The following is a 25874-nucleotide window of genomic DNA, read 5'->3' as shown; positions in this document are numbered from 1 at the left end:
CCTAACTACGGCCTTTGTTTTTTGCCCCTCAAAGAGGAAAGAGCAAACCGCAATCACTCTTTTGCACACAGCAAACCAGATGGCAGCTAAATAAAAAGGAAGGCGAGAGAGGGAGACAGAGAAAACGAGGGAGAGAGAAACGGAGAGAGAGCGAGGGAGAACAGAGAGAGTTGGTTTGAGTGTTTCTGAAGTCGAGGCGTAAAAAGACTTGAATTATATCAAAGGATTTGCATCAGCTTAAGCCTAGAGAGGAAGCGAGAGACCATGGGTCGGAATGTAATGGATGAGGACCTTTTGCTTTCTAGGCTACTCTCCTTTTCTTTAGTCTCCTTTTCCTTTGTTTTCTCTTGCTTTTCCTCACTTTTTCCCTCCAGACTTCAGCTGACTCCAGACTAAAACCTTTGACTTTGCGTTTCCGCTCTCGCCATCTGCATTCGGAGCTTTCATTAATCTTGGACGCAGGGGAACAGAAAGGAGGGCGAGAAAGAAAAACGCTTGTTTGATTGACACCTCAACTGACCTTGTGTGTGTGTGTGTGTGTGTGTGTGTGTGTGTGTGTGTGTGCGTGTGTGCGCGTGCATATTAGTGTGTGTGTGTCAGCACAAAAGGAAGACGCGTCAGTGACATTTATTCTCGTATTTTTCTCAGTAAACATTAATAGCTGCCTTCTCTTCCTCCTCTTGCATGGACATGCCTCAGTTCAAACTCAGGTGAGTGAGAAGAAGACAAAGGAAGAGAGGCTGAGCGCAAGTGCAACTGCGTGAGCACGTAGGTCCGTGTGTGAATGCGTTTTGTGTACGCACACGTCTGTGTAAGCGTGGGAGTGGCAATGGCGTGACAGCATATCACAATTCCACATGCTTACTGTTTGCACAGACTCAAAGCTAGGTCATAAATACATCTCAGGTATTTGTGAGGCTTAATTAGGCCCGAAATGTGAACCTGTTATTTCCACTGCGTTATTCATGCAGCTACAGGGGAAGCATTTTTTGCGGCATATAATAAATAGCACATCAACCTAATCAAATGCCTGGCTGCAATTTTAAAAGCCTATAAAGGATTTCATAGACACTCTTTCCCTCCACTCCTCCCAAGTCAAATGGAGGATCACCTTAGAGTACAACTGAAGATAAACTCCTTAAACCCCCCATAACAAAATTAGGATATACTGAGAGTTGTCAAAGGAAAAAGACAAAAGATAAAAGATCTGCACAGAAATATTTGTCGGGGGGGGGGCTCTGTCTCCCAGCGATTTACTCTGTCTGCATCCTTCTCCGTACTGGCAGGCCTCTTACGGGAAAACTGCACCACTCTCCAGCACCCCCGTGAGTCCACTTCAAATCTGATGGTGGGGCAAGTATGGACAGACGTGTGGAATGACCCATTCCTCACAGCAGGGCTTTTTAGCGATGCTTGGCTGACTCCGTGCTTTTGCCACGGCAACACTTGCCTCGTTGAAACCACTCCTCACGCCTTCCCCAGACTTCCCTGAATCGTTCTGATGCTATCAGAGGCCGCTGCTGTCCAAGCACTTTTAATCGGTCCATAAACATTTCACTCATCGTCTGGTCTTGCACACCAGCAAGATGAGCGAGACGAGGCGAGACGAGGCGAGACGAGGCGAGACGAGACAGCCTTCAGATGAACTGGCTATTGCTGAAATGTGCGAGTGGCGTCATCTCAGACGGCCTTCGTTGATATATTCAATTCTCTGACTCTGACTCAACGAGGGACCATTTTCTCTGAGCAGTAGAAGTGGGAAACTATCAATAACAAACCGACTTCACCACACGATTCATCCGGTAGTTTGCCTCTTGGAGCATCTGAGGTTGCTTTTCACGAAAATATGACCAGCACTAACCACAGCATATAAAACTACCTCCTGCAGAACTGCAGAGTAGACCATTTGAGTTAAAATGATACATCAATGATGCTGTCCGTTTGGCTCACACCAACATAATAGATTTGGTAAACAAAGGGTGTAATAACTAACAAATGCGCTAAATCTGGAATACAATAGGTGGTCTAGAAAGTACGTGCTTACCTCAAAAACAAACATACAAGCTTGTGCTTAGGATAAGGCTCTGCAGTTGATGCAGAACAAACATGAGATATCTGTTCACTCCCAAGTCTACCTCACCATAATGTGGATAACCCCCAACCCCAACCTTACCTGAGGCAACCAAATATTACCACATACAAGCTATATACAAGTCAACACAAGGTTCTTGATTTGGGGAAAACTAGCTGATGAACTGAATCCAACTTATAGGAGCACGAAGAATGTTAAACTGTGTATTGCTGTGCTCATCTAGGAGTTGGCACAATCACCAATGTTCTCTGCACTGCCGAGTTCTGGCACGCTTTGGTGGGCGTGTAAGAGCCAGAGTGGGCGTTTCAGAGCTGTAGTGGGCATGTCAGAGCCGGAGCGTGTTAAGCGTGCTGCAGAGTCTTAAGTAGAAGCCGATCACCGTCAACCCAGGGCCACACGTGCTGAGGGAGCAGGCACGTTACCTCCACAGTGAGCGACCCCGTACAGGATGTATCCTTTGTGACAGTGACATTCGAAACTGCCTGGCAAATTCACACAGGTGTGGTCACATGTTCGGTCAAAGGAGCACTCGTCTATGTCTGCAGAGAAAGAGAGAGAGAAAAAAACCAAAAAAAAGTGTTTAGCTTATGACAAATATGGGAAGCGTTCCTACCTTAGATTTAAAGCATGCTTTTATGTGTAAATGACTCCTAGGGCTCACAGCACTAACCATTTTAAATAACCCACTGAACCTCTTCACTCGATGTGTGCGATATGCTTATCATTTTTGTATAATCAGTGTATAATAACAGATCATTAACACAGCTCAGCGGGGCTTTATACTTTAGGCAGACTCTTAAAAGAGGCTCCACTAGGCCCCGTTTCCTAAGCCCATATGGAAGTGATTTACCCACTGGGCTCACACCCCCACCCCCTTTAATGAGGAATGTGCGCAGTAACCCAATCCAGCAAAGCCAATCCAGCAAAGCCAATCCAGGAAACCCAATCCAGAAATCTGTCTGGACACATCGCTACACTGCTCATTCGGGCACCTAGTACAGGACGGCCAAGGAAGGCCATGCCACACCCCGTCACGCCTCAACCCTCACACTTTAAGTGACAGTCACCATTTATATTAAGACAGCAAAACATCTGAAAGTTGTCTATGGAATTTATCCTGACAGAATTTGTAGTATCATACCACAAATTCTTTTTCAAAATTTCAGTCCCATCCACTACACCGTTAAATCTGCTAGTTACATTTATTTAAATTCCTCTGCGTAAGAATCACTACTGTGGGATATAAGAAGTTAAGCATCTTATTAGGAAGGATAAGGGCCAGAGTTGCATCATCACAGGTAAACAAAGTGCCTTTAGGCCAAAGGCTTTGGCTGAACGCTGAAAGCTAATTAAACAACAAATCCACAAAACAAATTCAAAGTCTTCCAAAGAAGTGGCAGACCACACTGCTACAAGTCACGCCGATTCATGAGGTTCTAAGTCCTGGACAGGAAACGTCAAACAACTCTGAAAACATTCAAACATCCATGTGGTACTCACGGCGTCCTCACACGCTCAGGAGCAGCCCAGCAAGTCACTGCGAACAGTCCTACAGCCTATTAGCGTAAACCACAGGAACAGATGCTCTGACAGGTCCGAAGCAAAAAAAAAACCTCTACCAGCTACTGCAAAACAAGCTGACCACTGAGCGGGCAACTTATTCTCTTCAAATCAGTACTACATCAGGCTAGCAGTGGTGCCTAGCAACAGAGCCACTTCCAAAGCCTGAATGATGATAAAAGGTCTTAAAGTATATCTGGTTCACTTGGGGGAGAAAACATGTAATATAGGTCATTCCTCTTGTTATTCAGTACTGCGACTTGCCAGTAAACTCCTGGTGTTTGCACTTTTTTTCCCCACAGACTTACTCCATTTTGTAGGACCAAGCTCAGTCACCAGGCAATGTTTATGAGCTGTTGGCAGATTCATTGACAGAGCCTGGTCACTCTAGCCGCATGTTGCTGTCTGTGCTCCGCCCGACACCACTGTCGTGCTGACAGGCTCCACCCACTCCACTGCTCCGCCTCCGGACATGCCAGTCATCTGCAAATGCTTCGCAAAGACCTCGCAACGCAGCGCAAAGCCTTTGGCCTCTCTTCCAGCACGAGCTCTCCCGTTCCTTGCGCATTCGCTGATGGGATGGGATCGATTATCCGCGCTGTGATGATCTAGTGATGATGATAATGATGACGTAGCGGGATAATGATGACGTAGCGGGATTGCTGGGAGCGGCTCTTGTTTTTTGGAAAGTCCCCGTGGGAGTGTGGAGCAGCATGCGGGACAGGTGACGATGGGCCTGTGTACGTGCTTAGCAGCACAGGGCGCAGAGCGGAGAGAGAGAGAGAGAGAGAGAGAGAGAGAGAGAGAGAGAGAGGCACGAAGGGCAGAGCTGCCACTGCAACACACCTGCTCCCGAGAAGTGCATGCCCCTAGCAGACATGTCTGTCATCAGCAGCAGAGGGGGAGATGCTCTCGCACAGACAGAGAGGGAGGGAAAGAGAGAGACAGAGAGAGATGGAGGGGGGGAGGGAGAGGAAGAGTTAGAGAAAGAGAGAGAGGAGGGAGGGAGGTGCTGAGAGAGGGAAAGGAGGGGGGGAGAGAGAGCAAGGGAATGAAAGAAAAACATGCTGTGAGAGAGAAACAAGAAGTGATAAATGTGAGAATAAAGAAAGAAAAGAAATAACAACGAAGCAGAGGAGACAGAAGCATCGTGGCCGCCAGAGCTGCCTCCGCTAGCCGCCGATGTCAGCCCTGACGGCTCCCCTTGCACAGAAGGGATGAAACAATAGCACTCTGAGGAAGAACCAACTAGACTGTTTACAGAGTGCAGATAGGGGTTCTATCAGGCCCTCTCTAAGCACACGGGAGCATGATCAGATAAGTGGTGAGTCTGAATGGCCTTTCTGGGGGCTATAGGAGGGAGGCTCGCTGATGACTGAGGAATGTGTCCAGATCTTCGGAGAGGTGGCGAAGGACAAGTCCCGTCCTGATTGATGGAACCCGGGGGCCGCCCTCTCTCGCCCAGATAAAGCAAACATTCTGTTTACATGTTCCGCCCGGAGCATGTCGACGGAGCGCCGAAACCCTTTGGGCAGAGGACTCCAGAGGGGGATCGGTGAAAGGTCAAGTGTGTGATGTGGAGTTCAGCCAGCCAACACACAACAGTTTATCTTAAGTTTTTATGTAAGCAGTCGACTGGAATACCATTCGCCCGTCGCCTTCTTCCAGGATAAACCTCGGCTTAAAGCAGTGTTAACTACAGTCAAATCGTTCCAGGATAAACCTCGGCTTAAAGCAGCGTTAACTACAGTCAAATTGTTCCAGGATAAACCTCGGCTTAAAGCGGGGTTAACTGCAGTCAGCATCTTCCAGTATAAACCTCGGCTTAAAGCAGCGTTAACTACAGTCAAATTGCTCCAGGATAAACCTCGGCTTAAAGTAGGGTTAACTACACTCAAATTGTTCCAGGATAAACCTCAGCTTAAAGCAGGGTTAACTGCAGTCAGCATCTTCCAGTATAAACCTCGGCTTAAAGCGGGGTTAACTGCAGTCAGCTTCTTAAGCCCCCTGACAAAATTCACGTATGAATTCAAGTATGAGTGGAGCTATGCTTAATAATAATGCATGGTGACCGTTGAAAACTAGGGTGTAATGTTTCATTGTACCTAGAAAACAGACTCATCGTTTCTGCAGCAGGGATTTCTAACAGTGACCACTGACTCTATTCATGAAATCTAAATCAGTCGGCCTCACGTCATTGATAGAACAAAATGCCTAACAAATGTAGCTCTTTTCCAACACTGCCTGACGTGAGCTAGTTATCAGGGCCTGATTATTAGCTGATGACCTGAATCATGCTGTAAGAGCAGTGAGAAACACAAACAGTTCAGTGTTGTTGGTCATCAGGATCATGGAGCTAAGAAATTCATCTGACCTCTCACCTTAGGGTGCATTTACCATGTATTGTGTAGAAAACCGGCTAAAGATAAGGTGGCCCACACCTACTGTTTTGGTGTAATAACAATAGCAGGCCAAACATCACACAAATGGGGTGCCTCGCAGATGCCCTCACTCTGCTCCCAAGAACCCTTCCCCCTGGTTCAGACACTGACCTGAAAAGCAGCCACACTGATCTGGGACAGGCACACGATACCTAAAGTGTAAACCCAACCGACGTAAGAGAAACAGGAAAAGCTGATCTCGGGTCAGCGTCTTAAGACAGCAGCCCTAGTGAAAGTGCTGACATCTAGGTATTCCCACGCTCTCACCCATGGGCCAAGTGGGGAGGGTGGAAAGAAAACATCCGCCAGGTCAGGGAGCAAAGTCTGGATGGAGCACAGATGCATGCTGGGTAATCCTCAGCAGGGAAATGGCCATGCCTGCAGTTGCAGTGTTTTCTTTTTCTTCAGAACATCTACCTGATGTTCTTAACTGGAACTCCGCGCAATGTTATAAATTAGCATGTCTCAGCTAGTGTTCCAGCTGAGGTTCTGAATTACTGGCTTGCAAGTTAAGCTCTTGGGACCTATGTAATTCCATTTTTTTTTTGTTTAGGTTCTCTACCATATCTTAGGTAACTCCTCAGGTAATTACATGCACACGAGCCCTTTATGTCAAGTGCTGGGGACCCTGGAGCCAGGCAGCTGTGGGTCCAAATGAAAGGTCTGATATGAGGGAAAGGATGTCAGTCACCACTTCTGGCTATCGCCTTGCACACACACAACCATAAATAACCATGATTAAAGGCAAAATTCAAGGTCAGACTGCAGCCTCTTGTTCTGTGTAACCGATTCTCTTGACTTTACCATGACGCCTCTCAGTTCTGTCCAAATGTGTCAATGTCCTGGCAGCGAGAGTAAAAAGAATTTGTTTTAGGAGTGTATGTGACTGCAGCAGCAGGACGGTCAGGTCAGCCTGAGCCAAGCTGTGAGATTTACTGAGGCATCGAAGTTCACACTGCAGCACGAACAAACCGCCACGGCCAGAACTGGACAAAAACCCGTCGGCGATCATTGACTGGCAGCCTTCCAGGGGAGGACAACGAAGAGGAACGTGCAAGCCTCTGCTTTCAACCAGGTCCAGTGAAATTGTGTGCGAAGCGGCTGGAAGCGCGTCCCGGCCCGAGCCCAGCCTTCGCAGCACGAGTGACTGGGAGTGAAAGAGAGCGGGACCGACAGGGCCGAAACCCCACGCCTTGAAACAATCCCAGAGCTTCAGGCAACCACACCAAAGGAAAAAGAGAGAATGTAAAAATGGCCTGTTCTCTAGCCCAGTGGCCTCCCTCCCACAATCCCTTTCTTTTCCCCATCGCCTACTCTGTGTTCCTCCCTCTCTCCTTATCCACCCTCGTTCTCCTTCTCTGCGGACACTGTGCACGTCCTGTGCTCCCCTGAAAGCCAGATGGGAGCATAAGCACGTAGCAGTGCCCCTCCACCCAGACAGGGGGTTGCTGTCAGGGTTCTGTGTCGCACCCTGTGCCACCCCTACCAACCATGCCGGTTACTATGGTTATAAGGACGAGTCTGATGAATGGCTCAAATGAATGACCCACAGACCAGAATGTTTTGCCCATCCAGCTATAGGGTTGACAACCTTTGAGTGAATAAATAACCTTTGGAATGAAGGTTATAGGAAGGATAGATAGGAAGGAGAGAAAAGACACCCAATCCTCATGATTTCTCTGGAACTCGTAGGAACATGGAAAGCACAGAGTGACAGACGAGGTTGTTGGTCAGTACTGAGCTTGCTCCAACCTTGACAGGTCCTCTCATTGGTCAGAAGCTTGTAACCTTTCTTGCAGCTACATTCGAAGCTTCCCACCGTGTTCCTGCACACGTGGTCGCAGCCTCCATTATTCATGCGACACTCGTCAATATCTGCAGGGGAAAAACGAATCAAAAATCAAAACCTTAGAGAAGCAAAGAAAAAAGGACACACAGAAGATTTGAAAGCTTCCGATTTATTTGAAAACTTCCTTTTTATTGCTTATAGCTAATTTAGCTTTAAGTTCATAATTGAAAACTAACATTGTAAAATAAGTTCTGTGTGGTGCAGAGTGAAAGTCTGTGCTTACAGACATCTGAACTGTCAAACGTCAAAAATATGATAGTTACCATAAAATTAATCTTATCAAAGCTCTGTTCGCTTTAATATTTTTTTAAACTGTCAATTTACAAACCATGGTTTTTCTTACAATATGTAGGGATTCTCTGACAAATGTGAAAAAGCGAATGCGGCTATATATTTTCTGAATGAGTCATTAGGCGTCAGACTTCTAAACAAACCTGCCAAACAGACACTTCGAAGTGAAATGCTCTGCCACTTCTAATCTCGTACCTTGTCATACTACTTAGGGCATCCAGTAACTTTACATTTGAGATTTAACTTCTCTCACTGTACAACTGTAATCTGTACACACTGTCTGCTCCTCCGACGATGCTTAAACTGTTGAAATATATTACCAGCCATCAACGTGCCCTGTATGACACCTGTAAAAAAGCAATCTACCCACCCCATTACCTACTGCCTACTGTCTAGTCTACTGTCTACTAGTCTGTCCTGTGCTTAGCGATTCTTAAATCTACTGTGTAGAGATCTTCATAGTTCAATTAAAGTGCTATGCAGTTTATCGTGTGTCCTTTTGTCAGTAGTTATCATATTTGCACTGTTTCACTGTTGTCTGCTGCTACTTCTAGTCAAAAGTAGCACCATACCCTGGACAAACTACAATTTGTTCAATTCGTCCAAATTGGGTATTCATACAGAAGAAACAGAATGCAAACACTGCTGTCTCTCCAGTGAGAAGGACAGGAGAGGAGAGAATGGTGATTAAAAGAACCGAGACCAAGAGAGAGAAAGAAAGAGAGAGGGATAGAGAGAGAGAGAGAGAGAGAGAGAGAGTGAAAGAGAGTGCTCAGTAAAGAGCAGTGCGTGGGGCCGAAGGGAGCTGTCCTCTCGTGGTCTGGCACTGGTGCCCAGGGCACTGGAACATCCTGACCCTGGTGCGGTTGGAACAGGAGGGAAGCTTTAATACTCGGAGGCGCCCGAAGGCTAATGGCTCCTCTAGACTGAGCTCTGACAAGGGAAGATCGATATATCATCTGCGTCTGCTAGCCTTTCGTTGGCTTTGAATCGACATGCATGGTTCAGATTAAGACTGAATCATCTCTCTAAATGAGGCGTCCGTCTCTGCAGGGGTCAGCATCATCTGGATGAAATAAGCACATTAGAAAGGGAATAAAATAATATGCTGCCCTCTGCATTTCTCTCCTATCCCCCCCCGCCGGCATGAGGCAAAGCGTCTGTCTTCTCCTGCCAGTGCTGTCGAGGGCTGTTTTCTCTTTTGTTCCCTCTCAAACTGAAGTAATAAAAGGGATCGTTCTTTTAGGGAGCACTGTTCATGTGGTATTATGAGCTCTGGAGTGGAGAGGAGGTGAGAGGAGAGGACAGGGGGTGGGGGCAGGGGGCGCTCAGAGGCCTGGAATCAGTATCTTACACATCCTTATAGTCCGGGTTTCTTCCCTCAGTCTTTCATTTTTATTTCATTTACTCCATCTGTCCAGTTTCCCGTTCTTTCCTGTTCTTTCCCGTTCTTCAACTCGCCCATCCCACTCCGCATCCCCCCCCCACCCCACCCCCTCCGTGGCCTTTTATTTGTAAGCACTTTTCCATCCTGCATGATGCACCATGGAGCAATTATGCCTGACAGCCAGATGAAACCCATACCAAGCAAACAAACAAACGGGGGTTAGTGCATGCATGTGTGTGTGCTTGTGCGTATTACCTTTGCAGGTCTTGCGGTCAGGCTGGAGCGTGAACCCCACAGGGCAGCTGCAGCGCACCCCTGTTAAAGCATCGTGACATGTGCTGTCACAGCCTCCATTATTCACTGCACACGTCTCTGAAGACACAAACACACACATATTTACACACACACACACACACACACACACACACACACACACACACACACATGCACAAACACACAATTGTGAGTTACACCACAAAGCACTAGATCTTTAATACTCTGGCATTAGACAAAACAATAGAAACATCAGACAATACAATTATAATGTGGATCTATAAGTGGGATCTAATATGGATCTATAAAAGAAAACAAATCCCACATTGTCTTTGGTTCTCCTTGGCACACAGCAATTCCAATCTGGGTTAAGTCTTAGTGAGGAATGGGACCTTTGTGAAGTAAACCAAAACATCTACCTTAGAACAACTGGGAACTGCCAGTGCAGATTGAGGATTTCTATTTATCTCTAAAGAAAAACCCATATAATATACATGTAGAAACAAACAATAAAAGAACCAGGGGACCCAGGTTCTACATTTACGTTGCAAAACCCCAGCATAAATAACAGCTTTGTAAATGCATTTTATGATGCAGTTTTAGCGATGGAGGTTAGCATGTTATTGCGTGGACTATTAGGCAGTTTTCTGTGTTAGTGGTAGTGAGCTTGAACCGCTGTTATTGCTGAGCCTGCAGTGTTTCTGAAATTTCTTATTAAGAAATTATTTTTTTTTTACCTGGTGTTTCCTTTATTCTGTCCACCTTCTGTGTGTTATTGAGTCAATTAAACAAGACGCCACATTGCTTTGTACACAGCACAGAACAAGGTTTACAGAACAAGGGTACTGCATGTCTGTCAGAGAGCTCGAAAGACAGGGAGAGTGTGTGTGTACATGTGCAAAGGAGGGGAGAGGTTAGGTTACGCAAAGATCGGTTTGACAACATGGGCTCGATAGATCATGGACTTGATGCCCCAGGGAGTACGCACACACACACACACACAGACACACACACACACCATCATACTGATAAATTTGTAAACTGCTCAGGATAAGATTGTCTATCAAATGCTGTAAATGTAAAATTACTTGTCCTCAAATTTTAACATTTAGCTCGTTCAGCTTCAAGTTCACCACACATCCACTCTCCAGGTCAGGAAGACACACTTGCGCGCACACACACACACACACACACCTAAATGTGGGATAGTGTACTGAGAAATACAGCAAATGCTTTTCTAAACTGACAAACTCTGAAGAGAAGTGTGTGTGGGTTTTTTGGGGAAAGGTGGGGGTGGCACGCTTAGTCTTTGCAGGCTGTACCGACATTAAGAAAGCGCTGCAGGAGGGTGTCATGGCATGTTTTAAAAATGCTTAGCAAGCTAGTAACTATACCAGACTCAAATGAATGACTGGGGTAGGGCAGAGAAACATTTACATTGTGATGACTACGGCTTTGCATAAAGAGATGCACGCACACAAATCACACTCTGGTATGGGCTTTTGTGTAATTTTTACTTCAGGCTTAATAATCACAAAACCACATCAGGGAGAGCAACAATTTGAGTTCACCAGACATATTTTGTATATCCTCTAACAAGGTATTGACGCAACATGGATGGACTTCATTCTGGACCAGTAATGGTCATTTTTTTAAATAGGGTGTTCCTTTATTGATCAAAATAAACAGCAGCAGCATGTAAATGGGCCAAAGCTAATATCCAGACCACACAAATTATCTTGTTTGATTGATTCCACTTGGTTCTGACAGCTCTGGGAAATTAAACCACAATTCAGCAAGAGGCAAGCAGCAGAATGTTACTGGCCTTGGTCACAAGCTGGATGCGAAAAAGACCAAGTCAACGAACCTGGCAAACCAAAGAACATGAGGGAAAATATAAACCAAAAGAAGAGCATTCGGCTTCATACTTTAAAACCAGAGTGTTTTGGCATTCCTTCAAATTACCATCATGAGTGAGGAAGTGTGAAATGTAGTCCTGCGTCTACAGCTAAGTACTTTGCTCCCAGTTGCAGAACGCTTGTGCTGAAACCTTACGAAGGTCTCAGCTCAAGTCCCAAACACACGTCTTGGGGTGAAGCCGCTTGATAAATCTGACAAGGCCTGGGCATGAGGCTTACCGAGCGTTGTCGCCTGCCCGCAGCTCACATCAACGCCGCGCAGAGGTTCAAACGCCGCTGCACAAACACACTCACTCTCCTGCAGAGAGCTGAGGCTCAATGAGTGACAGGCGAGCGAGAGCTGACTAGGAGACACTGACAGATTGCGGCGGGACTTCGGGTGGTGCGAGAAGGGGCGGTGTTAGGATTCACAGCAGAAAAGTGCTGGCAGACAAGCAGCATTGTGAAGGGTTGTACGTTTAGCCAACATGCAAGTGTAGGTTCCGAACCATATGCAGGATAATGGTAGAACTGGGTTTAGGCGTAGCAAAGGCTGACCAAAGATCAGTTTTTCTCTGTCACAGAACAGAGATTAAAGCCCTGCTAACAAACCACCACAGCAAGGTTTGCTTAAAACTCACTCACACTTGCGAACCCAACTATATAACCTTCGCTTGTATTCATGACATGTTAAGCCAGTTACATATGGCTGAAACACATGTATTCTTATGCAATGGGAATCTTCCATTGGAGAACAAGTGAAAATTTAGTAATGTGACTAAACTTGGCTCTTTGTCGCAGCAATGCATGCGTTGAAATTAGAGGAGCCATCTTTGTTCTTGACGCAGAATATGCAGAAAGGTGAAAAGGTGCAGGTGCTCCAGGCAAGGGTGTCTCATTCAGGGTTGGGCTCATTTTCATTTCAGTTCCTGTGCTTAATTAAAACCTAAATCTAGCAGTTCACACCACAGATGGACGTGCAGGAATTTCAAGCGTTTTTCACGTTACGGATGATATGTCCTAACTGGACCCACTATGAGCACTGGCTGTGAAACTGGACTGAGCCCGACCCCGGTCAAAGGAAAGTGGGAGAGGAAGTGCTGCCACCGTGTTAGTCGAAGAGTTCCAGCATGACCACACCCACAGGTGAAAGGAGCGAGCCAATAGGAGGGGAGCTAAAGAAACAGATATTTACCATTGGGTAACAGCTGTGGCTGATGTAGATGCTGCTGGACACTCCTTTCCTCTGCGCATACACACATACACACACACACACACACACACACACACACACACAAACACACACACACACATTGCAAAAATACTGCTTTAGTGTTTTAAGGCTGACCCATATACCACAGAACAGTCTGTGGGAATACACTTAAACTGACCAGCAATAATTAAACCTTATTTAAGCAGCACTACTGTCTCCTGGCTATCTGGAAAATTAACTCAACTTTTCATCCACTCATTCAAGCATTCACTCCTTCATTACCTTTATTTAGCCAGGGAAGTTCACGTTACTGTAAAGTGCAAACTTTACAGTAATGTGGATATGTGTCTAAATAAGGATATAGTCCTAATATTTGCATAATGGGCCTTGAACATAACAGATGGGTACAAATGAGCCTCAGAGAGGTGAGAGCTTTGTAGAGAGGGACCAGGCACTTAGAGCTGCACATTCAGAACAAGCCTATGAGTAAGAGCCGGCCACATGAGGCCATTTGAGGGTGCAGGGCAGTGAGCCAGGGCAGAGCTCCACCTGCTAGCACAGTGAATGGCTAACTCACACCTGTTGATCTCATTCAGCCCTGGCTAACAAACTCCTACCTATTGATATCACTCAGTCCTGGCTAACTAACTCCCACCTGTTGATCTCGTTCAGCCCTGGCTAACAAACTCCTACCTATTGATATCACTCAGTCCTGGCTAACGAACTCCTACCTGTTGATATTAGTGAGTGCTGGCTAACTAATTCCTACCTGTTGATCTCATTCAGCCCTGGCTAACAAACTCCTCCCTGCTGATATCACTCAGTCCTGGCTAACGAACTCCTACCTGTTGTTATCACTCAGTCCTGGCTAACTAACTCCTACCTGTTGATCTCATTCAGCCCTGGCTAACTCCAACCAGTTGATCTCACTCAGCTCTGGCTAAATAACCCCTAACTTCACCTGCTGATCTTTTTAAACCTTGGCTATGAAACTCCTAATTTCTCATCTCTCTCAGCTCTGGCTAACTAACTGCTAACTTCACCTTCTGATCTCGCTCAACCCTGGCTAACTAACTCCTAACCTCACCTGCATATTTCACTTGATTTGAGTCCATTTAATTCCTTATTCCTGCCATTCAGCTGAGTCCCTTCTGTTGTCCACAGGCATCGGAAACACCACAGGGCAAGCTATTTGATTTTAAAAAGATGACAGACAAAGAATAATTTCAAAAATAAGTAAATGCAGTTTTACTCATGTGAGTTAGATTCACAGGTTCACAGGTTGATGCTACAGCACTTATGAGGCAGAGATGAATTATGCTGTTGTATCGTAATTATTTAATTTGCATTTTTGCCGTGTCCGTGCTAGCTAGACAGCACATGTTTAAGATTAGCTTTACTGACAGGGTGAGCATTTCCACATTTGGTAAGGCATCTCGTTGTATAGAAACCTATGAGCACATCCACAGACTATAAAGCTAGGTGGAGGGCTTCAGAGCACCCGGCAAACATTTCACTTTAAAAACACCTACAAACAAAGGCAACAAATGCGAATCATTCGTCCGCCATCACTGAGGAAAATGCCAGTGCGCTGCCGTTAATCGGTTATTCCCAGCTGCTGGTGCAACAAACGGTGATCCGTGTGTGACCTGTATGTATATTGTGTGTGTGTGTAAGTGTGTCTTTGTAAATGGTTTGATGCCACTCTGAATTTGTTTGAAACTGTGCTAAACGTCTGCCACTATCGCAGCGAAACGCATGTGATGGCGGCCTGGGCCAGAGCAGAGACAAAAGCCGGCAAAAGCCCACCACGCCTGGAGGGGGGGGGGCAGTCAGGCAGAGAAAGACAGACAGAGAGAGCCAGAGAGAGAGAGAAATAGAGACGGCCAGCGACAGAGAGAGAAACAGAGGGTGCGAGGACAGCAGCAAGAAGAAGCACACATTACACCATCCAGAACAATCTTAGGGACTCTGCTCAGTAAAATGCCTTAATTTTTATACTGAGATGGGAGCAGAAGAGGTTTTAGGCCATCATTTTTTTTTTTTTTTATCAGGACTGCTTCCCATTCGACTTTTTGGAGCCAACAGAAACAGTGCTTGACTCACTGGCTAATAATTTAGACACTAATGAACAAATAACTTTGCTGATCACATGGTGGAAACACTGTACCAACAGACAAATATGCAGATGAGCTGCGTAATATGGCTACTGCTAACCTGACAGAAAAACAAGCCGACAGACAGAAATATTGTCTTCCCCATCCAAACCTCCAAACAGCTGATCAGAGAAACCACTTTTGTAGTGTTGGAGTTTATGGTTATAAAATGAACTGAAATGTTAAAAGTTTTCCAGATCCTAAAAGCTGAAGTTTGTAAATGGGCAAACGCCTTTCCCTTGCTACATGGTCTTGCCGCAAGAGCGGGGCCCTCGGAGGGCAGGCCACACCGAGCTCTCCGTCACTCAGCCTTGTGGTTTTCTGGCCTATTAATGCCTGTGGGAAGGACAGAGAGAGGGGGAGAGGGGAGAGGGCGTGAGGCATGGGGGTGGGGGTTAATGCCTGCCACGGACCAGACCATGGTAAGCAGAGGCCCAATCCAGCAGGACTCCAGTTGAGGGTGAGGGACACAGGCTGAGAAGGACACCAGCCTCCGTGGTCTGGTTCTCTGCCTGGCAGTGGGTTATGCTGCGGCCTTAGGGGCCTGACAAGGCAGACATCTCATTTGTGTGAGTGGTTGAAGGTTTGACTGAGCTCTGGCTTAATGACAGGGTGGCTGGATCCAGTCGGGGAAGGAGAGACCGAGAGAAGAAACTGCACAGAGGCCAGCCAAACCAGTGCTCAGAGAGCAACAAACAGTTTGTGACACTGTGTGTGTTAATGTTTGTAGGTTTTCTATGTGCCATAGTAATGTCTATACATTAAGACCTTATGCTCCTATCAATCATTTTGCACATCTTCCAGGTAGTGTGTACCACTCTGAACCTTAAACCTTAGACCACACTAAATGCAAAATGCTACATCAGTTTGGTGGGCGCAAGGGCACAGCTCCTGTCACTGTGCATCACCAACATCGGGGAAAAGAAGGAAGAGGAAGGAAGGCAGGACGAACGGTCAACAGGAAGCGTGCGCATGCAGCAAGACTGAAACAAAGATCCTCGCACTTGTTGCAGCGTATGGAATCAGGTGAGAGGAAGCAGAGGTAGAGTACAGAAGCAGAGTGCGTGTTTGATATACCATCACATACATCAAACTCGGATGTGGTGCGTAAGTGACTGCGCAGTCATCGTACGTTTTACAGCTCTCTCGCTTCCACTAAATTCTCCATGACGAAGCTAAAGGCATGAAGAACATATGGATAGACATGAATCAGAACTATATGGACAAGGGGCACATTGTGAAATGCTCAGAGCAGCTGTGCTCAACACCCCAGCACTCTTCAGGTGCCGTGGGCTCTGAGGGTTGGTCTTCTGGGCCCAGGGTGAGCCCCGTTCGAGGGTCATATGTATAAAACCAAGAATGCTGTGCTTGGATCAGTTTTTGTCTATTAGGTCTGAATGAAAACAGCTATGTTGGAAGAAGGAAGCTGAACATACATCAGCATTCTTAGACAAACATTATTAAAAGATGTTTGGCTATATATCTCAAAAGTGGATCCCATGGTTGCCAGCAGATTTTATGCTGAAGCCCTATTGAATAAAGGCCTTTTAACTAAGGCCCTGTGTGAGTGCCTGGGATTCAGATGGGTTAGACCATTTATCTACAAGAACAACCATAGAAGCACTGTTATTTTCTGCTGTAAATGAACTTTTGGTTGAGCATAACATTAGGTTTCATTTTTGTCTGAGCCAGATAGTCCAGACAGAGATTAAGGATAATGCTAAGAGATGTGTCTAATTTCAGGTTTGACATGTTCCCAGCAATTTAAAATGAGTCTTTGGATACCGAATCACTGCCATAAGAACGTGCTTGTGAGCATATGAAAAAACAGATAGGAGATCAAGGCTCTTGCTTGAAAGTTCAATATGTAAAAATAGTCCAAACACTGGCCTTAATCTTGGTTCACAAGTTTACGTATGAGTATTGAGAGCTGTGGAATGCTTCACCTAAAAGTACTGACACAGCTAACTAGCAGGTTCTGATTAGCATGGTCTTTTGTGTGCCTTGGCCCACTGTATGTTAGCATATTAGCATTCTGGGTATTCCTATAAGGAAGAATAAGCAACCATGAGACAGTGAGAAGGAGGAGCTTGAGTGTCATTTAGACACCAGAAATGAGAAGCACAAAATTCTATTTGTTCTATTTAGACCTCATATATTCAAACATATCCAAAGTACACTATATGGACAAAAGTATCATTGAATTCAAGTGCTTTATTCTGTCTCATTGCCACACGTATATAAAATCAAATACCTAGCCATACAGTCTGTCTTTACAAACGTTCTAAAGAGCTCACTGAATTCGATTGTGGTGCTTTAATAGGATGCCACCATTGCAACAAGTCAGTTTGTGAATTTTCTTCCCTCCAAGATATTCCATGATTCCATGATTGGTATTATTAAAAAGTAGAAGCATTTTGGAACCACAGCAACACAGCCATGAAGTAGCAGAGCATGTAAAGTTACAGAGCAGGGTTGCCGAGTACTGGGTTGCATAGTGCTTGAAAGTCGCCAACGCTCTGCTGACACAATAACTGCAGAATTCTAAACCTCCTCTGGAACTACCATCAGTATAAAAACTGTGTGCCCGGAGCTTCATGGTAGGGGTTTCCATGGCCGAGCAGCTGCATGCAAGCCTTACATCACCAAGCACAATGCCATGCATCAGATGGAGTGGTGTAAAGCTTGACATAAACACTGGATCAGTGGAAAAGCATTCTGTGGAGTGACAAATCACACTTCTCTCTCTGGCAGTCTGATGGACAAGCAAGGTCCTTAAAGACATGGCTGGGCAAAGACCTCTTGGTGTGGAAGAACTTGAATGGCCTGCACAGAGCCCTGACCTCAACCCTATCAAACACCTGTGGGATGAACTAGAATGGAGACTGCAAGACAGGCGGTCTCGTCCAACATCAGTGCCTGACCTCACAAATGCTCTTCTAGATGAATGGGCAAAAATTCCCATAGACACACTCCAAAATCTTGTAGAAAGCCTTCCCAGAAGAGTAGAAGCTGTTACAGCTGCAAACGGGAGACCAACTGTATATTAATGCCTGTGGATTCAGATTGGGATGTCAAAGCTCCTGTAGGGGTAATGTGTACGTGTCCTAATACTTTTGTCCATATAGTGCATCATGATCTGGGGCTTTGCATTCTCATACAATCACTTCAAAGGTCTTCAAAAAATGTCTCCTACTTCTCCAATAATGTTCCGTTGACTGTGAGAACAAAGGTTAGCAAAGAAATGGCAGCTGCTGGGGTCTTACCTGGCCAAACAGACTGTGTGGAGATATAACTGGGTCTTTGCTGGCCAGGAAGAGTTGTGTCTGGACAGTGAGTGGGGGACCAGACTAGCCCATCCTCTCACTGTCAAGCCCACGAGGCATGTTCCTCATAAACGGAACCTGTCAAATTGGCCAGGTAGCGTTGGGTGGGTCTTACCTGGCCAGGTGGAGGGAAGGGGAGGAGATAGAACTTGGAGTGGAGATGGAACTCATGGGTGGAGACAGGAGCGACTCACCTACGCACGTCTTGCCGTCAGAGTGCAGTGCAAACTTCATGTGGCACATGCAGCGCAGCCCATGCTCCGATTCCTCACAGATGTGCTGGCAGCCCCCATTACCGTAGTTACATGTCACTAAACAAGAGAGACACAGGGGGAAGAATCAAAAGCCCTGGAGCGTAATGGAAAGCCAACAGTGTCCTACCAGGTCAAGCACATGTGATTCAACCCAACACTAAACCATATAGTGCCATAAGCCTGCTGGGCTGAAACTCCTGTCCAGACCCACTCCTCCCCAACACAGCAGATCCAGCTCCACAGCCAAGGCTATTTTACTCGGGTGGGGAATACTGGAGGTTAAGACTGGTGTACCTCCACAACAGAGTCCACTAAATTCATAAAAACATCCATGTATACTCCACTAAGACAGCAGTTGAAATGTAGGCACTGTACACTAACCATATGCTTTTGTCACTTAAGATGCAGATGCTAACTGTTCCCAGTGTGTAACTGTTTACAATGTGTAAAATGTAACAGCTAATAAATGCAGTGTCAAAGGGGCAGAGAGATGGTGTGTAGCAGTGCTGCACTCTGCAGCGAAAAGTGTGTCGACTGCAGCAGACAGCCGATGACAGACCTAGACGGCACGCACACACACACACACACACACACACACACACACACACACACACACACACACACACACACACACACACAGACAAACACGCCACACTTTGTCTGCACATGCCTTTCCACTCTTCAGACTCTCCTTTCCTACCATTTTTCATGAGTGAATGTGAAGAAAGAATATAAAAAAAAATAACAGCATTTCTCCAAATACCAGCTAGTGCTTCCACCAGGCTCAGGCAGAACTAACAGCATGAACCCCACATCATGAAGTGTGGCCTTCCTGTAACGGACTTGCTAACATTTTTGCCTTCCTAAATTATTTAAAACTATTTAACACCAATTTTTTTTTAGCCATTGCAGGTATTTCTCTATAAAATAATTGTGTTTATTTTATACTGTGTTTCCTGCACAACTTCAGCAGTCAGGTTAAGAGCAACCCAAACCCCCACCCCACCCCACCCCCCAACAAGGGCAGCTGTATTTTCCCAGAAGTCCCAGTGCCCCACCCTTATCCACTCACACTTGCAGTCACGGTTGTTCTTGGTGAGCTGGAATCCTGGCCGGCACTCGCACGCAATGCCCCCCTTTGGCGTCTCCCTGCAGATGTGAGCGCAGCCGTGGTTCTTGTCCATGCAGGTCGGCCCTTCCTTCGTCCCGTTCAGCCGCACTGCAAAAAGGGGCCAGGCAACAGTCAGGCACAATGGGCCCTATGACCAGTCAGTCTAAGTAACAGTAAACTCTTTCATTTTGACAGTACTGACAGTCCTCTGATTGTAGGTGACAAGGGCATTATGGAGACAGAGAGAGCACAGAGCAGGAGGGTTAGCCTTTGTAGAGGAGAGAGCGAAAGATTCTATACCATCCTGATGGCACTGCATTTAGTGCGAAAATTCCTTCCACTGAGGCATACAGAGCAGGAAGGGGAGAGAAAGAGAGCTGAACTTGACATTTTACGAGTCATGACAGTCCCTTCCCAAATTCCTCTCAGGATTTCCCCATGTGTGACCACTGACCCGAACTTTCCCCCCGGCCCCCCACCAAACCCTCACACACTCAGACTTGCATGAAGAAGCACTCATATCGGTTTGCTGACTGACATGTTCTGTCACCTCTCTCTTAAGAGCACTGCTCCAGGCAGGCAGACTGGCTATGTTCACCCAGGTCCTGCTAAAGAGACCCCTGGAGGAAACACCGACTGGCTCTTCACAGAGGAGACAAAGTCCTGACAGCACCTCAGTGATTCTACAGCAGAGCTGTTCCATACACACGATGCGAAGCAAATTGGCATGTGGTCAAACAGAAAGTCTCAAAGCAACAATGGACGGAATTTTCCATTAGACGTTAGGGATAGGGTTAGCCTAATCCTAATGCTAACCATAATGCTGACACCAGGGCCACGGCCATTCACATGAGTGGAAGTCACTAGCTCTGTGTCAATCGGCTTAACCGAAGACCTCTGTGGCTGTGTCAGCCTATGGAAGCAGCATGTCAAGAGCGAGATCTCTCTGACCAGAGCTGAGAAATGCTTGTCAGGGAACAACCACCAGCGTGAAGGGTCACCGGGTTGAGAGACATAGACGCATGTGGGTGAGCATTAAACTACGCCCCTCACTGCCTGACCCACCCGGGCCATCCTGCTCACTTGTGTTTGAACAGTAAAAGGAGAACTGCAGCACCCAGCTGACTACAGATCCCATGGTGCATCTGTGTCAACAGATCCTCGACCGCATGGGGTTGGACAACACTGGATGTTGAAATAAAAGACTTGGTGTCAGTTGCACAGGTCCAGATTAAGGCTCATTTTGGAATGAAAGCTCTGTTTACAAATTTCTTTAAAGGTTTATCAATATTCCTCTCTTCAGACCCTGAGCAATTGAATATAACATGAATCTTTAAATTACCTTATATAAACTGTGTGCAGAGCAGTTGTTGCCTTTTTTAAAGCCATCTAAAGCAGTCACAGGACAATCTTTTGTTATGTTTTTTTAGCAGATGTATGTATTCACATTTAGTGAAGTAATGTAATTTAACAGTTCAGTGAGGCACCAGCTTTGCCACAAACACAATTCCCCTTGTGCCTGCTGTGGACAGACAGATATGCACCCTCAGGTCTGGCACTCTTCAAGACAGCTCCTAAGAACTGGAAGGAACAAACTTGCTTGTGGCTTGTCAGCGGCAACACTGATTTCATATTTGGTTTCAATTAGTAACCGTTGGCTTCTCACATCTGCCTCCATTGTTATGATTAATTATATCCTCTTGTTTTCCAATTCCTCTGCCAAAAACAAATCATGCCATTTTTTGTTGCCCTGTGCTGATGATTGGAGAACTTTCCAGTACCTTTCTACATCTCTGCCTCCCACTCAGCCATCCCCCGATCCATCCACCCAACCACCAATCCACTCACTCACTGTTAGATATTTGACAATTTGACGAATTCAGAAGATTGTCCTATGGTACTTGCTGCTTGAAACAAAACAACATGATTCACTACAACAACTAATTTAGTTTCACCCAGCAGTCAACACCTGTCCTTCAGATCTATTTTTGTGTAGCTTTTACCTTCTTGTAAGCTTCACGTTTCACTGTAAATGGATTAAGACTTGAACCAATCTCTCTAGGATTGTGACCACTGGTTAAGATTGAGAGACAATGTCTCTCAAGTTCTATTACCCATAAATGGTCTATTACCCTGAGTCACCATGCTTACCTTCTTACAAGGGTGCCATGCTCATGCCAACTTCTCCATTTTGTTATTGCTTCAGTAGCTACTCTTAGTATTTTAGTCCATCAAACGTTGAGTCCCAAAAAACTATAAATATCTACTGAACACCCACTACTGATTTAGACAGATTGAGACATAAGGCAGATAGATCCAAAATCAAGGGGCTGGTGTAAACAATAGCTGGGATTGGGTGTGTTCATAATGAGTAAAGCTGAGGTGGGAAGGAGGAATAACAGAAGGCCATAAGCCCACATGCCCCTATTCTTGAAGGGACCTCTGCCTCCCAGATACCTTCCATTTCACCATGTCTAGGTCAGCCCGACGGATTGGGAGCGGGTCCCTGGCCTCACGGAAAACCATAAAGGGCTGGCCCACTGATCGGACAGATGCCACCAGAAACCCTCCCAGTTTTACGGCAGACACTCCAGAGACCCCAAGACTTCCAGACAAACACAGTGAAACAGTCGGAAGTATCAGCAGAGGGAGGGAAAGAAAACCGACATAAAATGTCAGAAAAAACGATGGGAAAACCATTTGAAGTGAATACTTTGTTTAAAAAAATGACTGAGGTACATGCTAACACTCTTGCTCCCCTAAAAGTCACAGGCCCGTAAAACAGGTCTTTATATGGATGCCAGTAAAAAATATGTGCAGGAGCTTAATGGGCCCTGGTGTGATGTGTCTTTGAGAGCCTGGCCTCAGCTCATTCAAATAAAATACAACAAAAACTGTCCAACTGTTCAGTAGAACTAAGGAAAAATTAATATAGTGACTACTATTATTATAGTACTAACTAACTACTATTATTGATATAGTACATAGTACTACTAGTTGTCATAGAATATTACACTATTTAGACTCGATCTTTTATCAACTACAGTGGTTGGGGTGACATGGGATCTTCCCATCCTAATTTCAGCTACACAGCAGCCTTCAAAAAGACAGTGTGGGCAATATTATATTTAAAAAGCAATGTATTGCAACATTTTAAAGAAATATTTATGGTTAATGAGACACGTGTCTGGCCTGAATCACTTGACACAGCACTGTGCTCCTAAGCATGAGGTGCACACCATTTTGCCATTCTCTCAAAGTTGCTCAAGACACTTTGTGTCTGTTCATCACGCCGAGACCAGCTTGTTCACAGAAGCCACATCAAAGGCAGCAGGGCAACTGCTGGAGGACCTATTGGAGTTTTCCGGGGCCTTCGCTCAGAGCTTGTTGCTAAAGATAACAGCTATGGGATGTGGGAGAATTTAACCTGACTACAGTACCCTTTCCCTGCGTCTCCAACACCTTTCTGCAACAGAAGAGAACCTGAAAACCTGCGTTGATTAGTTGGAGGCTGGTGCATGAAGTGTGTTTTGGCTGCTGCCTCTGAACCGTAGCAGTTTACCTTAGAGTTATGCCTCTTTTCCTGATCCCCACCAAATGCATGGCAAATAAGAGTGGCCATAAACCATTTACAAAGAAAACGAATGCCCATGCTCAGCCTGTTGTTTAACTCAGCTCATTTGCATGGTGCTCTCATTGTGCAGCAGGACCATTAGTAAGGAACACTGGTGAAGTCAAATGAGTCGAGGCAGGTTGTTCAGTACTCAAGTACTATTCAGAGTTTAATGCCTACTGTATACAGATGGCTGACACTCTGCATGAAACACTTACTTGTCGGTATAGTAATGGCTTGTTGATGGATTGTCTGACTGCAGAACCAGATGCAGTCAGCCTTCTACTCAATTACCAGTTGAACAGAAGGCGTCATTAAAGCTACCTGTAACCCTTTAAATCTGCACACCTCCCAGAAGCCCTAATGAGTGCTTAACAGCCCACAGTCCCATAAAACGGGATTTATGGAGTGATGTGACACTCCTCAGCAGTGCCTTTTATGTGGAAAAAACAGCCGAGGCATCTGAGCAGCAGATTTGAGGCAACAGAGTGAACAGAGTCCAGAGTTCACAACCTTTTGTGATTTATATTTCTAACCTATTTATCGTATAAAAAAAAAAAAAATTAAAAATCAGCCAAATAATATAATTAGTGTAAAATCCAAGATTCTATGAGTACTCTTGCTGACTGAAGGTACAGTAAGCACTGCAGCTGTGGGCCCCTCAAACAGAATGAGTAAGGGTCTGTGTGGAGATCTGTGAGGAGTTCATTAATGGGGGCACTGTACACGTTAGAGGTTGCTAACAGTAACAAGGGCCACCATTTTTGAAAACCACCCACTGCTGCTGTAGCAGAAAGCCATCAGCCAATTACTACACAGACCAAGGAGCAGCTTCAAAAGTCTGTTTAAGAGCGATATGTGGTTTTAGCAAAAAATTTGTTTTACATGATTTTTTATAACAAATAAATAATATAATGATGACTGAACTAATCAGATAAACAAGTTCTGTATTTAGTAAACAATAATGCTGCTTCTTCTCATTCCGATTGCCATGTTGGTACCATGTCGCACGTGTCGACTGAGTAACCAGACGATTACATGAGCGCTGCTTCCTTTTCGCCTTCAACAATGGAGCATTAAGAGTTTTACAAAGACAGCAAAAAGCTAGAGAGGGACCGGAGACACGAAGCAGTCACGCAACGGCCATCGCTGCCTGGCAACAGATGATGAAAGGTTGACACACGCTCATGGATCCCAAAATCAATGTAGATATATAACACGCTCTCTGAAGGCAGAGATGAGGGAAAGGCTAGTGTATAAAAGTAATAGGAAAGGTCCAGGGGTACCACAAGGTTAGCAACCCGAACCATGGAGCTCCAGCTGGGCCAATTATGTAGCTTCCACTGGGCTTCTGCTCCTACAGGATCATGGCCAGGGTGCTGGAGATCAAGAGTGGAGAGTGCATTTGATGGCTAGCAGTCAAACATTTATTTATTTACAGTCTGTTCCAAAAAACAATCGTTGCATAGTTGCTTAATGGCCCAGCTCTAGCCGGTACACTTTCACAAGGGATGGCCAGAGTAGACTTGCCTTGCACTCAAGCACATGCAATTGCAGTTTCCCAGTGCTTATAACACGTAGCTGTCTTTGTGTTTTTGTGTGTATGATTGTGTATGTGCATGTGGTGGTGGTGGTGGGGGGGGTCTTGTGGAATGAATGGTGTTAGTTTGAGTGCAGTTATGTAAGATGAGAGTTTGTTTAGGAGTCTAGGAGACAAGGTGTAGAAAACATGTTTTCCTCTCCATGAAACCTAGAACAGTGGCTTAGTCATGTAGGGCCTGTTCATACAGTTCATTCTATCCTTTTTGTGTGTTTTCAAATCAAAATGTTTTTCAGAGTAAACTGTCTACCGATACTGCACTGGTAAGACTTTACCAATGGAGCACAACTTTGTCAGTAGTTTCTGATCAATACTGCAGTGTTCTATGCTATTGCTAATGCTAATCCATGAGTTTGTATATTTGTGTGACCACACGTACCGGTGCATGTGTGTGCGCACGTGTGCGTGCATGCCCTCATGTTTGTGCATCTGTACACAGTCAAGTTGTATTTCCAGAGAGACCCTAGGGGAGAGGGGCCCATCACCTTGCTTGGAAACAAATGAGACTCTGAGGCGAATGAAACAGGTTTGGATTCCTGAGTAAACATTTCCTGGAGCGCTGGGTGGATGGCAGTGAGGTTCACATGGCCTTAAAAGCCACTCTTCCACTGGAGGTGTCAGAACAAGGCCTGCTGAAAGACTGTTTACCTACTGATAATTAAGGAGTATCCACTACACCAATCACATTCCAGAATTCAGTTGCTATAACCACAAGAGATTCCTGATATAACACTATATAACTGCTATGAGATGGCTTGTGTTAATGTTACACAATACTGATGTCAATCTCTCAGAACGGACTGCAGCAGT

General features: G+C 45.6%; 1 protein-coding gene across 2 annotated transcripts in view; it reads right to left on the bottom strand.

Annotated features, from left to right (window-relative positions):
- scube3 (signal peptide, CUB domain, EGF-like 3) overlaps nucleotides 1-25874 on the bottom strand; it is a 66942-nt gene that overhangs the window by 13711 nt on the left and 27357 nt on the right. Inside the window, exons 5-10 of one of the 2 annotated variants that reach the window (XM_027018088.3) lie at nucleotides 19813-19959; nucleotides 18681-18797; nucleotides 12987-13037; nucleotides 9876-9992; nucleotides 7846-7968; nucleotides 2515-2631 (exon numbers count right to left, since the gene is read on the bottom strand). In XM_027018088.3, the coding sequence (XP_026873889.1) occupies nucleotides 2515-2631; nucleotides 7846-7968; nucleotides 9876-9992; nucleotides 12987-13037; nucleotides 18681-18797; nucleotides 19813-19959 (672 nt within the window). The remainder of the gene's footprint in view (nucleotides 1-2514; nucleotides 2632-7845; nucleotides 7969-9875; nucleotides 9993-12986; nucleotides 13038-18680; nucleotides 18798-19812; nucleotides 19960-25874) is intronic. The other variant, XM_027018089.3, reaches the window with a different exon arrangement.

This window comes from Electrophorus electricus, chromosome 21 (genome assembly GCF_041902795.1).
Source record: "Electrophorus electricus isolate QZ-2024a chromosome 21, ASM4190279v1, whole genome shotgun sequence".
NCBI classification, from domain to species: Eukaryota; Metazoa; Chordata; class Actinopteri; order Gymnotiformes; family Gymnotidae; genus Electrophorus; species Electrophorus electricus.
The sequence above is the reverse complement of the archived record's forward strand: the minus strand, read 5'-3'. Positions and strand labels throughout refer to the sequence as shown.